We start from the raw sequence: 13,882 nt of genomic DNA, 5'->3' as shown, positions 1-13,882 counted from the left end.
CACTCCCTCGCTCCCCCACCTTGTTTCCCGGTATATACGCCCGTGCGCACTCCCTCGCTCCCCCACCTTGTTTCCCGGTATATACGCCCGTGCGCAGTCCCTCGCCCCCACCTTGTTTCCCGGTATATACGCCCGTGCGCACTCCCTCGCTCCCCCACCTTGTTTCCCGGTATATACGCCCGTGTGCACTCCCTCGCTCCCACCTTGTTTCCCGGTATATACGCGTGTGCGCACTCCCTCGCTCCCCCACCTTGTTTCCCGGTATATACGCCCGTGCGCACTCCCTCGCCCCCACCTTGTTTCCCTGTATATACGCCCGTGCGCACTCCCTCGCTCCCCCACCTTGTTTCCCGGTATATACGCGTGTGCGCACTCCCTCGCTCCCCCACCTTGTTTCCCGGTATATACGCCCGTGTGCACTCCCTCGCTCCCACCTTGTTTCCCGGTATATACGCCCGTGTGCACTCCCTCGCTCCCACCTGGTTTCCCGGTATATACGCCCGTGCGCACTCCCTCGCTCCCCCACCTTGTTTCCCGGTATATACACGCGAGCGCACTCCCTCGCTCCCCCACCTTGTTTCCCGGTATATACGCCCGTGCGCACTCCCTCGCCCCCACCTTGTTTCCCGGTATATACGCGTGTGCGCACTCCCTCGCTCCCCCACCTTGTTTCCCGGTATATACGCCCGTGCGCACTCCCTCGCTCCCCACCTTGTTTCCCGGTATATACGCGTGTGCGCACTCCCTCGCCCCCACCTTGTTTCCCGGTATATACGCCCGTGCGCACTCCCTCGCTCCCCCACCTTGTTTCCCGGTATATACGCCCGTGTGCACTCCCTCGCTCCCACCTGGTTTCCCGGTATATACGCCCGTGCGCACTCCCTCGCTCCCCCACCTTGTTTCCCGGTATATACGCGTGTGCGCACTCCCACGCTCCCACCTTGTTTCCCGGTATATACACGCGAGCGCACTCCCTCGCTCCCCCACCTTGTTTCCCGGTATATACGCCCGTGCGCACTCCCTCGCCCCCACCTGGTTTCCCGGTATATACGCCCGTGCGCACTCCCTCGCTCCCCCACCTTGTTTCCCGGTATATACGCGTGTGCGCACTCCCACGCTCCCACCTTGTTTCCCGGTATATACACGCGAGCGCACTCCCTCGCTCCCCCACCTTGTTTCCCGGTATATACGCCCGTGCGCACTCCCTCGCCCCCACCTTGTTTCCCGGTATATACGCGTGTGCGCACTCCCTCGCTCCCCCACCTTGTTTCCCGGTATATACGCCCGTGCGCACTCCCTCGCTCCCCACCTTGTTTCCCGGTATATACGCGTGTGCGCACTCCCTCGCCCCCACCTTGTTTCCCGGTATATACGCGCGTGCGCACTCCCTCACTCCCCCACCTTGTTTCCCGGTATATACGCCCGTGCGCACTCCCTCGCTCCCCCACCTTGTTTCCCGGTATATACGCCCGTGTGCACTCCCTCGCTCCCCACCTTGTTTCCCGGTATATACGCATGTGCGCACTCCCTCGCTCCCCCACCTTGTTTCCCGGTATATACGCCTGTGCACAGTCCCTTGTCCCTTGCCCCCCCACCCCCAAGGTGGGGGAGCAAGGGACTGCGCACACGCGGATATACTGGGAGACAAGGTGGGAGCGAGGGAGTGCGCACGGGCGTATATACCGGGAAACAAGGTGCGGGCGAGGGACTGCGCCCGCGCGTATATACCAGGAAACAAGGTGGGAGTGAGGGAGGGCACCCGCGCGTATATACCGGGAAACAAGGTGCGGGCGAGGGAGGGCGGCAGCGCGTATATACCGGGAAACAAGGTGCGGGCGAGGGAGGGCGGCAGCGCGTATATACCGGGAAACAAGGTGCGGGCGAGGGAGGGCGGCAGCGCGTATATACCGGGAAACAAGGTGCGGGCGAGGGAGTGCGCACGGGCGTATATACCGGGAAACAAGGTGCGGGCGAGGGAGTGCGCACGGGCGTATATACCGGGAAACAAGGTGGGGAGCGAGGGAGTGCGCACGGGCATATATACCGGGAGACAAGGTGGGGGCGAGGGAGTGCGCACGGGCATATATACCGGGAGACAAGGTGGGGGCGAGGGAGTGCGCACGGGCATATATACCGGGAAACAAGGTGCGGGCGAGGGAGTGAGCACACGCGTATATACCGGGAAACAAGGTTAAGTCGAGGGAGCATGCACGCGCGTATATACCAGGAAACATAGTGGGAGCGACGGTGTGCGCACGGGCCGATATACCGGGAAACAAGGTGCGGGCGAGGGAGTGCACACGGGCGTATGTACCGGGAAACAAGGTGCGGGCGAGGGAGTGCACACGGGCGTATGTACCGGGAAACACGGTTGGGGGGGGTGGTGGCGGTGAGGGAGTGCGCACACGCGTATATACCGGGGAAAAGGGTGCGAGCGAGGGAGTGCGTGCGCACACGCACGTAACGGGAAAGAGGGTGCGAGCACACATATACCGGGAAAGAGGGTGTGTGCACGTATGTGCAGACAGGAAAAGTGTATTCCAGCAAAGGGGGACATGAGCACAGGTGTGTGTCTACAGGGAAAGAGAGCACAAGCAAGGGGCATGCGCTCATGTACACCGGAAAAGAGGGAGTGGGGGGTGGCATCATACCCTGTGCAGCTGCGATTGGCACTGCCAGCCCAGGCGAAGCAGCAGCGGTGGAGATGGCAGACTGAGTCCCGGTGACCGTCTGCAGCGGTGCCTGGATTCCCACTGCCGGCTGGGCAGCCTGCTGTGCCATGGCCTGAATGAGCGCGAGCTGGGCAGGCTGCCCGATGATGTGATGCCTGCCAGTCGACACCAAGTGAACCATGTTACCTGTGGGGGGGGGTGGGGAGAAAGACAGACAGACAAGAGGCAATGAGCAGAGCAAGTCTCTCTGAACATCAGGAGGGGAAGGGACGGTAAATTGAACTGAAGGCGGTGGCCTGAGGGGGTGGGGGAAGAGGGAGGGAAGGGGGGGGGGAGCATCTCACCTTGCAGCTGCCGAGGCTGGCTGACAGCCACTTGCCGGACTTGGGCTCCCGCCAGCGTCAGCTTGTTGCCCTGGATCTGGAAGGTGACGGGCTTGCTGCCTGGATTGACCGGGTGGCCGGACTGCTGGTTAGCCAGAGATGCCAACTGACCGATACTCACCACCTCGCCCGCTGCATGCGAGGGAGGGAGAGAGACACATAGACACAGGGTCACATTACGTACGGCAGGAGAAGTTATTCCCTCCACCCGACTCCGTGCCTGCAGCAGCAGCAGCATCCCCACACCCCCTCCCACCCCCGACCCAGAGATTGAGAGATAACCTCCGATGGTCCCCCCCCCCCCCCCCACCACCCAGTCCACTATCATCACTGCACATTGCCCTCTGACCCTGCATTTCCTAAATCAACGGCACGTCACCTCCCAACCGCCTGCCGACCCCAGACAGAGTTTGAGCTGGCCGTCGGTGCCCCTCCCACAAGCACGCTGTCTCTCTCTCCCCCTCTCTACCCCCACCCCGAATTTCCAGGGGTTACTTACTGGGCAGTCGGGCCTGGAGGTCTGGGGAAAGGACGAAGCGCTGCGGCAGGCCGACAGGAGAGGAGGAGGAGAGAGCGGCTGCAGGAGGGGGTGGGGGAGGAGGAGGGGGTGGGGGAGGGGGAGGAGGGGGAGGGTGTGCCAGGACAGAGGAGGAGGCGGCCGCCACCGCCCCCTGCACGGTGTACGCCGCCGTGCCCGGTTGCTGCTGCTGCAAGGCTGGGGCCACCCTCAGCGCCGAGAGCGGGAAAGGCCGGGCTGCGTTCACGGGGAGGGTGGTGACGTGAGCCGAGGGAACCGGAGGCCGGCTGTGGGCGAGGACGGTCCGGGGAGGACCTGCTGCCGCCAGGGGGAGGCTCAGAGGAGTCGTCGACAAACCTGCGGGCAAGACAGTCAAAATAAAACAACAACAACAACAACAACAACAACAACAAGGTTAGAGAACGGAGAGGGGGACAGGCGCTGCCCCCAGACAATCATTCCTGTTCACTATTCAACATTCACTGAGAGACACCAGTCAGTGTACAGATATCTCCCAGAGAGAGAGAGAGAGAGAGAGAGGACAGAGAGACACCAGTCAGTGTACGGATATCTCCCAGAGAGAGAGAGAGAGAGAGAGAGGACAGAGAGACACCAGTCAGTGTACAGATATCTCCCAGAGAGAGAGAGAGAGAGAGAGAGAGGACAGAGAGACACCAGTCAGTGTACGGATATCTCCCAGAGAGAGAGAGAGAGAGAGAGAGGACAGAGAGACACCAGTCAGTGTACAGATATCTCCCAGAGAGAGAGAGAGAGAGAGAGAGGACAGAGAGACACCAGTCAGTGTACGGATATCTCCGAGAGAGAGAGCGAGCAAGAGCGAGAGAACTGAGAGACACCAGTCAGTGTACAGATATCTCCCTGAGAGAGGGGACTGAGAGACACCAGTCAGTGTACAGATATCTCCCTGAGAGAGAGAGAGGGGGGGGACTGAGAGACACCAGTCAGTGTACAGATATCTCCCTGAGAGAGAGAGGGGGGGGACTGAGAGACACCAGTCAATGTACAGATATCTCCCTGAGAGAGAGAGAGGGGACTGAGAGACACCAGTCAATGTACAGATATCTCCCTGAGAGAGAGAGGGGACTGAGAGACACCAGTCAGTGTACAGATATCTCCCTGAGAGAGAGAGAGGGGGGGGACTGAGAGACACCAGTCAGTGTACAGATATCTCCCTGAGAGAGAGAGGGGGGGGACTGAGAGACACCAGTCAGTGTACAGATATCTCCGAGAGAGAGAGCGAGCGAGAGCGAGAGAACTGAGAGACACCAGTCAGTGTACAGATATCTCCCTGAGAGAGAGGGGGGGAGGGAGACTGTGAGACACCAGTCAGTGTACAGATATCTCCGAGAGAGAGAGGGGGGGAGGGAGACTGAGAGACACCAGTCAGTGTACAGATATCTCCCTGAGAGAGAGGGGGGGGAGGGAGACTGTGAGACACCAGTCAGTGTACAGATATCTCCCTGAGAGAGAGGGGGGGAGGGAGACTGAGAGACACCAGTCAGTGTACAGGTATCTCCCTGAGAGAGGGGGGGACAGAGACACCAGTCAGGGTACAGATATCTCCCCAAGAGTGAGATCAGTCAGTGTCGAGATAATTGGGCAGCAAATAAAGGGATAAGAGATCTGAGTAATGATACTGACTGTTTTCAGATGGAGACCTTGTACTGTGCCATGCAACTTGAAGGCAGTGCAATGTGTAAACTCTGCTGCCCTTGGCCTACCCAACTCTCAGGATGCAGGATACCAGCTCGTCCCAAACCCCACGCCACTCACCCTGCGAGGGGATGACAGTCTGGCTGACTGGACTGACCACCGTCTGGAGCGAGGCGGTCCCTCCCTGGACGGTATGGAGCAGCTCTGCCACCCCGCCTCCCGAGGGCCGCGGCTGGGGCTGGGGGGCAGACTGCACTGCCGGGGCTGGGGGCCGGGGACTGTTCACCAGCAACACTGTCCGGCCGTCAGGCTTCTGGTTGGGCTGCAGCATCCTGTGGGGGGGGGAGACAAAGACAGGCAAGAGGGTGAGAGCTGAGAGAAAGCGGGACGGGCGACAGCGCGAGACAGAGAGACTCTTCACACACAGGGTGGTGGGGAGAACGATGAGCCGGGGAACACCGAGGGACAAGACAGATCTGGACAACCTCAAAAAGGGATCGGGGGTTTGCACCGCGATGTGGCAGATAGAAAGCAATTTGCCCGAGTGACCCAGCTTTGGCTGCCCGTCCCTAATTGCCCCTTCGAGGTGGCAGCAGGAAGCTGCCTCCCTGAACCAGTGACACCAACACGAGCGGCAACGAGGGAACAGCCAGAGCAGTTGAAGGCTGGGTGGGGCGGGGGGAAAGACACCAGAGACAGGGGCTACAAAGGAGAGCGGTACCGTTTTGGGGGGGGGGGGGGCGCCTGGGAGCCCTCAGAAGTGAACACGAGCGCAGCCGTGGGGGTGGGGGAGGAGGAGGAGAGAGAATGAGCCAAGGACTCACCTGTTGACCTTCATGCGGACAGGTTTGGGACGGGGAGGGGGATCGGGAGCATCAGCAATCTCCTCAATCAGCTTCTTGGTGACCGTGTGTTTGGGCAGGAAGACTTCAGACTCATAGCGGGACAGCCGACCTTCGATGTTGATCAGGTCGAAGATGCTCAGATCCACCTGCTGGTGGTTGGAGGAGAGCAGAGAGGCACCATGAGAATCACTGCTATTCCAGCAAGACAGCTCAGACCGTAACCTACAACTAGACACAGCATCTCACACCCTCTTGCCCTCAGTGATACAGAGCAGGGAGATCACCCCAACACACCAGGCAGCCTGGACTCTCACTGAGACCGGTCCCAAACTGAAGCCCACACGCAGCAGCCACCTCATGTTCCACGTCAGTCAAAGCACAGAGTGCGTCACCACCTGAGGCAATTTACAACTCGCTGCCTCACTCCAGATTTACCCAGCCCTAAACTATATTCAAACTCCAATTCTCATTTACTAAATCCTGTCGGCCCCCTCCACGCCCCTGGCCTCAGTCACCCACTCTGGGCCCCTCCACACCCCCTCCCTCCCTCTAGGACCCACACCGCATCCCTCCCCACCTCTGTCACCCCTCCACGTATCGAGGGTGTCACGTTTCTGTGCGAGTGTGTCCCGACCCACCACCCTGCCACGGCCTCACCTTGAAGGGTTGGTGCTCCAGGACCCGGACGACGCAGGAAGCGGTGGTGTAGCAGATGCCCCGGGTGATGAAGGGGGAGTGGATGGGCCGGGGGTCAAAGAGATTCGGGTGGTTGCACACCTTCCGGAGCTGCATCAGGATGTTGATGACACTCATGAAGTGGCCCGTCTCCAGCGTCTCCTTGGTGCTGGACGTGGCAGAGTAAAACACACACACACAGTCACGGTTCGGAATTGTTCACCCGCCCAGGACGGCCGATTAAAACCTCCCCACGGCCCCCCTGTCGCTGATATCCCTTCCTGCAAGGACGGGCAGAACTGGCTTCACTGCCCTCCAATGGTGTACTTGCATGTCACAGCTCACATTAAAAACTGGATCACTCTTCCCCATAGTCTCTCGCTGACATGGGTTGAGACAGAATATCAGCACGTTACTCCAGAACAGGCCTCAGCACTGGGTCTCGCTCTGGTCGCTCAGTTACAGAAGGGATATTATGAGGTGGTTGATGTGGATTTCAGTCAGGCGTTTGATCAGGTTCCCCCACGGTCGGCTATTGTAGAAAATACGGAGGCATGGGACTGTGGATTTACTGGTTTGGATCAGGAATTGGCTCACTGAAAGACAGAGGGTGGTGATTGGTGGGAAATGTCCATCCTGGAGTGATGAATGGTGTTCCGCAACGATCTGTTTCGGGGCTACTGCTGTTTGTCAGTTTTAGAAATGACCTGGATGAGGGCGTAGTAGGATGAGTTAATAAATTTGCGGGTGACACTAAGGTCAGTAGAGTTGTGGATAATGCAGGTTACAGGTGGAGATAGCTAAGCTGTAGAGCTGGGCTCAGGAGGTGGCAAATGGAGTTTAATGCAGAGAAGAGAGAGGGGTGATTCACTTTGGATGGAGCAGCAGGAATACAGAGCACTGGGCTAATGGTCAGATTCTTGGCAGTGTAGATCAGCAGCGATCTGTGTCCACGCACATAGATCCCTGAAAGTAGCTACCCAGGTTGACAGGGTTGTTAAGGAGTGTATTAGCTTTTATTGGGAGAGGGATCAAGTTTCGGAGCCATGAGGTCACGTTGCAGCTGTATATAAAAACTCTGGTGTGGCCGCACTTGGGAGTACTGCGTACAGTTCTGGTCACCGCATTATGAGGAGGATGTGGAAACTTTAGAAAGGGTTCAGAGGAGATTTACCTGGATGTTGCCTGGTATGGAGGGAAGGTCTTTGAGGCTGTTTTCATTAGAGAGAAGGTTGAGAGGTGACTTAATTGAGACATAAGATTAGGGTGATAAGTTAAATACAGGTGAGAGGGAGATCCTTTTTCCTCAGATGGCGATGGCTAGCATGAAGGGACATAGCTTTAAACGGAGAGGTGACCAATATAGGACAGATGTCAGGAGGTAGTTTCTTTACTCAGTATGGGCGTGGAACGCACGGCTTCCAACAATGGCAGACTCGACAACTGGGAGGGCATTTAAATGATCGCTGGATAAACATATGGATGAAAATGGAAAAGTGTAGGTTAGATGGCCTTGAGATTGGTGCAACACCAGGGGCCAAAGGGCCTGTACTCTGCCGGAATGTTTATGTTCTATCAGGATGCTGCTGGGAATGGAAGGTTTGAGTTGAAGAGGAGGTTGGGACGATTTACCAACCGGGGTTAAGGAGTGACCTTATAAAATCATGAGGGATATGGATAAAGAGAAGGACAAAGATCTTTTCCCTGGCGTGGGAGACGGGGAATTTCAAACCAAGGGAGTGACAGGGGAGAAGTTGGAGCAAGGGATAACTTTTCTTTTCAAATGTAATGATTCGTGCGCGGAATGAACTTGCCGGCGTGATGGATGGGTTTGAAAGAAATTTGGATAAGTACATGAATAGGAAAGGTTTAGACGGGTGGAGAGGATATGGGCCAGGGGCAAGCAGGTGGGACTAGCCTGGTTTAGGATTACAGGCAGCATGGATTGGCTGGGCCGAAGGGTCTGCTTCCATGCTGTCGGACTCTATAACTGCTCCAGTTTGCCGCACCAGGGAGAACTCGGTGCACATTCCCCCACACACTGGGGTGGAATGTGGAAGCCTTCACTGAGCATCCACCCTGTTTAGCTCCCCTCCACTCCTTCAATACCTTATCGGATTCTGTAACATTACCCACGTTCTCCCAGACCCCAGGGGGCCATGGCCCCAACCTTTCACAGAATCAGAGGTCCCGACAGTGCAGGACGAGGCCATTCAGCCCATCACGACAGCACAGACTCTCTGATGACCATCCCACCCATACCTTGTTCCTTGTTACCCTCCATTGCCCACAGCCAATCCCACCCTAACCTGCACATCCCTGGGCACTACAGGACAATTTTCCCACGGCCAGTCCCCCCCTAACCTGCACATTCCTGGGCACTACGGGACCATCTCCCCACGGCCAATCCCACCCTAACCTGCACATCCCAGGGCACTACGGGACCATCTCCCCACGGCCAATCCCACCCTAACCTGCACATCCCTGGGCACTACGGGACCATCTCCCCACGGCCAATCCCACCCTAACCTGCACATCCCTGGGCACTACGGGACCATCTCCCCACGGCCAATCCCACCCTAACCTGCACATCCCTGGGCACTACGGGACCATCTCCCCACGGCCAATCCCACCCTAACCTGCACATCCCTGGGCACTACGGGACCATCTCCCCACGGCCAATCCCACCCTAACCTGCACATCCCTGGGCACTACGGGACCATCTCCCCACGGCCAATCCCACCCTAACCTGCACATCCCTGGGCACTACGGGACCATCTCCCCACGGCCAATCCCACCCTAACCTGCACATCCCAGGGCACTACGGGACCATCTCCCCACGGCCAATCCCATCCTAACCTGCACATCCCAGGGCACTACGGGACCATCTCCCCACGGCCAATCCCATCCTAACCTGCACATCCCAGGGCACTACGGGACCATCTCCCCATGGCCAATCCACCCTGACCTGTACATCCCTGGGCACTACGGGACACTTTCCCACAGCCAATCCACCCTTAGATTCACACCTTTGGATTGTGAGGGGGAACCTGAGCACCTGGAGGAAACCCATGCAGTGACGGGAAGAACGTCGCTGTGCGGAGTCTGGACATGCACCCAAAACTGGAGTCAAACACAGATCCCTGGTGCTGATGGGCATCCCTTTGTCCTGGGAATCAGCTGATTCAGGAGTCTTTTGTGAATTGCCTCTGCTGGGGTCTGTCCCTGCTCAAGTGAGGAGACCAGAGCTGCATACTGGGACCCTTTTACATCAGGAGCAAGGGGTTAGATAGAGTAAAGCTCCCTCTACACTTTCCCCCCATCAAACAATCCCAAGTTAGGGACAGCACAAGGTTAGATATAACACAGTAAATCATGTCTTCCCCAGCCCAGCCCGTGAATGTTAGTGGCCGGCTGTCACTTACGAAGCCTGGGACATGAAGTCGTCGTACAGGTACCGCTGCCGTTTGGAGAGGCGACACTGCACCACGTGCTCATATTTCTTTGGCATCTGTTTCTCCACATCCACTTTGATCCTGCGGAGGAGGAACGGTCGGAGAACCTAGGTTGGGGGGTGCAGAGAAACCGATCAGAGAGAGGAGAAATCAAACTTGGGTCAAAATAAAACTAGCCGCCTCCACCACCAGCGGCTGGAGCGCAGCAGACCGGCTGCAGGGAGGTGACAGACTGTTACAGACCCTGAAAGTACACCCTTCACCTACTCAGATGTCTAGGTCATAAAACCCACAGGGTTTCCCAGGGGGAAAAAAAAAGGATCTGCACATCCCGAATTGCACAAAAAGTGCAGTGGGGAATCTACTGATGCAGAGATTCCAAATCCCATTCCCCACACACGAGAAAACTGTAGATCCCGCCCCCCCCAGTCTCAGTCCTGATGCAATGGAAACCTGCAGATCCTCACTCTCTGCTGATCTCCGTGCTGTTGGCATTTACTAATCCACAATTCCAACCTCCCCAGCCAGCACACCTTTGTACAGGAGACTTGGAGAGATTCTCAACCTTAGTCTCCCATTACCTCCCCTTTCACCGCAACACAGTGACAATCCATGGATCCTGATTTGCAGCAGTTCACCATGGAGCAGGGATCCATAGATCCAGGATTCCTCAATATCGCGGTGGTAGATGGGTCCTGAATCGGACTCTTTTTCCCTCTGTAATGGGAATCCACTGACCCGAATCCAGGTCTACACTGGGTCGTGCGAATCTGTAGCCTGCAGGACGACCTGTTGCAAACCCCTTTCATTAACAACCTCCCACACTCGCTGAGCTGAGTCCACGGTCACCGAAATGATAAAACTTCACAACCGGCTCTTGACCTCACTCCACAGCTAGGTCTCTGGCAGCCCCTCCACCCCACTTCCCGCAGCAATATCCCTCTCCATAATCTCCTGCGACCCTCCGGGATCTCTGCTTCAAGCACCCCCCAACGCCCACTGCTCCTTTGTTAGCACTAGGCCATGGACCTGGGACTACCGCTGGAGAAGGGGTGACAGCACAGGGAGCTGGGGGCGGTGTGGTGCATACCTTGTGTAGCCTCTTGACGAGGTTCTCGTTGTACTCCTGGCTGCCCTCGATCATGCCCGTCAGCGGGTTGGAGAACCACTCCTTGAACTCTCGGTGTGACTGGAAGACGTGCGGCATCAGGAAGTGCATGAGGGACCAGAGCTCCATCAGGCTGTTCTGCAACGGCGTCCCAGTCAACAGGAGGCGACGCTGGCTGTCCATGCACCGGAGGGAGACAGAGACAGTGAGAGAGAGAGAGAGAGAGAGAGACACAGCCAGCCATCGATCACTGACCGGGCGAGGTATGGCAGTCACAGAGGAGGGTGCGGGGAATGGACGCGTGACAGAACAGACGGCTGGCAGTTTAATGGGAGAAAGCAGGAAGGAATGGCCCCAGGCCGTCCACTCGTGGTCAGCCACACACGTTAGTTTGCTCCTTGTGCAGCTGCCAAAAAGGTCAGCCAGCACCTCATACCCTGCACTGCACCTCCTCTGGGCAGGCTTGACAGAGGCAGACTAAAGCTCCCTCTACACTGTCCCCCCCATCAAACACTCCCAGGGACAGGGACAGCACGGGGTTAGATATAGAGCAAAGCTCCCTGGGCACTGTCCCTCCCAATCCCAGGGACAGGGAAAGCCCAGGGTTAGCAGAAGGTGAACGGTGTGGATTGTGGGGCGATGCTGAGGGAAGACGGGGTGGAAACACCAACCTGTTAAAGTTGAGGAGTGACTGCCAGCGTTGGGACTTGAAGTTTTTGATGTTCTGGGCCTCGTCCAGGATCATATATTTCCAGTTTTTGCGGCGGAACGCTTGGTGATCCTGGAGCACCAGTTTGTACGAGGTGATACAGACGTGGAAGGCATTTGGCTTGGTCCAGCCCTGCAGTGGGGTGGGAGGAGGAACAAGTGGGATACGCCAAAAGGGAAATAAAAACCAACAGTTAAACTGAGGACTGGAGGGGGTTTATTCCCCCTAAAATAAAACCGTGGCAATGAGCAGTGAAGCTCCCACCTGAACCAGACCCCACTCCCCAAGAATCCCTCAGCTCATCGCAGTCAGGCGGACTCCCTCGCCAGCGATGGAGGCAAGAGGCCATTTGACCAGCAACATCCGCCCAGGCTCGGAGTAAACGCTGTCGATCCGACTCCCGCGTTCTTCCTTTTCAGACAGCCAACAAACTCTCTCAACTAAACCCCACCCCAGGCAGCACTCGCCCCAGATCTCAACTGCTTCTGTGGGCCTTGTATCTCCCTGTCAGCGATCTCCTTCTGTCCATGCTCTCAATCCCCCAACCGGAGAAAAACATACAGCACCGACTGCACACCCACCAGACCCCCACCGCTGCTCCCAACACCTCAATCAGGTCCCCCCCGCACGACCATCTCTCCTCAAAAGGGGGAGCAGCCCTGGTGCCTGCGACCACTGGACCTCCCTGATTGCCGGACCAATTCCTGGGAACCTTTACCCCGGCCTTTCTCAAGCATTCACGTTACTTCCAGGGCGACCCCAAGAACACAACCCAATGCCTGGACACAACTTGCTGACACTGCTGCGGCCCGCTTCAACAATGAGCGCACACCCCCACCGGGTACCCTCACTGCTGAGGCACAACTGGCATACGCAGGCCGGTGGCGGGCCAGGCGTGTGACCTAGCCTACCTGGCGTTTGAGTTTCCGCTCCTTCTGCACACCGTAGTAGGTAAGGATCTTGAAGGAGGGGCACCAACGTTTGAACTCCATCTCCCAATTGAGCATCACACTCGTGGGCACGATGATCAGGTGGGGACCCCAGTTGCCTGGAAAACAGAGAAAGTCAAGGTTAGGCCACGGTGGGGAGACGCCAGCGCTGCGGTACTGTACTACACGTGTTCAGGACAGGGACACACCAGCGCTGCGGTACTGTACTACACATGTTCAGGGTGGGGAGACGCCAGCGCTGCGGTACTGTACTACACGTGTTCAGGACAGGGATACACCAGCGCTGCGGTACTGTACTACACATGTTCAGGGTGGGGATACACCAGCGCTGCAGTATTGTACTACACATGTTCAGGGTCGGGAAATGCCAGCACTGCGGTATCGTGCTACACATGTTCAGGGTGGGGAGACGCCAGCGCTGCGGTACTGTACTACACGTGTTCAGGGTGGGGAGGTGCCAGCGCTGCGGTACTGTACTACACGTGTTCAGGACAGGGATACACCAGCGCTGCAGTACTGTACTACACGTGTTCAGGGTGGGGAGGTGCCAGCGCTGCGGTACTGTACTGCACGTGTTCAGGGTGGGGAGACGCCAGCGCTGCAGTACTGTACTACACGTGTTCAGGGTGGGGAGACGCCAGCGCTGCAGTATTGTACTGCACGTGTTCAGGACAGGGATACACCAGCGCTGCAGTATTGTACTACACGTGTTCAGGATGGGATACACCAGCGCTGCGGTACTGTACTACACGTGTTCAGGATGGGATACACCAGCACTGCAGTACTGTGCTACACGTGTTCAGGGTGGGGATACACCAGCACTGCGGTATTGTACGACACGTGTTCAGGGTGGGGAGGTGCCAGCGCTGCAGTACTGTACTACACGCGTTCAGG

General features: G+C 57.4%; 1 protein-coding gene across 3 annotated transcripts in view; it reads right to left on the bottom strand.

Moving 5' to 3' along the window:
* srcap (Snf2-related CREBBP activator protein) overlaps positions 1–13,882 on the bottom strand; it is a 68,112-nt gene that overhangs the window by 17,618 nt on the left and 36,612 nt on the right. For all 3 annotated transcript variants that reach the window (XM_060822320.1, XM_060822319.1, XM_060822321.1), the window contains 10 exons: positions 12,950–13,086; positions 12,001–12,170; positions 11,312–11,504; positions 10,192–10,328; positions 6,749–6,935; positions 6,071–6,240; positions 5,367–5,578; positions 3,555–3,929; positions 3,017–3,187; positions 2,652–2,858 (listed from right to left, as the gene is read on the bottom strand). In XM_060822320.1, coding sequence (XP_060678303.1) covers positions 2,652–2,858; positions 3,017–3,187; positions 3,555–3,929; positions 5,367–5,578; positions 6,071–6,240; positions 6,749–6,935; positions 10,192–10,328; positions 11,312–11,504; positions 12,001–12,170; positions 12,950–13,086 — 1,959 coding nt within the window. The remainder of the gene's footprint in view (positions 1–2,651; positions 2,859–3,016; positions 3,188–3,554; positions 3,930–5,366; positions 5,579–6,070; positions 6,241–6,748; positions 6,936–10,191; positions 10,329–11,311; positions 11,505–12,000; positions 12,171–12,949; positions 13,087–13,882) is intronic.

The sequence above is a fragment of the Hemiscyllium ocellatum genome, assembly GCF_020745735.1.
Source record: "Hemiscyllium ocellatum isolate sHemOce1 chromosome 41 unlocalized genomic scaffold, sHemOce1.pat.X.cur. SUPER_41_unloc_9, whole genome shotgun sequence".
Taxonomy (NCBI): domain Eukaryota; kingdom Metazoa; phylum Chordata; class Chondrichthyes; order Orectolobiformes; family Hemiscylliidae; genus Hemiscyllium; species Hemiscyllium ocellatum.
This window is presented reverse-complemented; position numbering and strand designations above follow the sequence as displayed.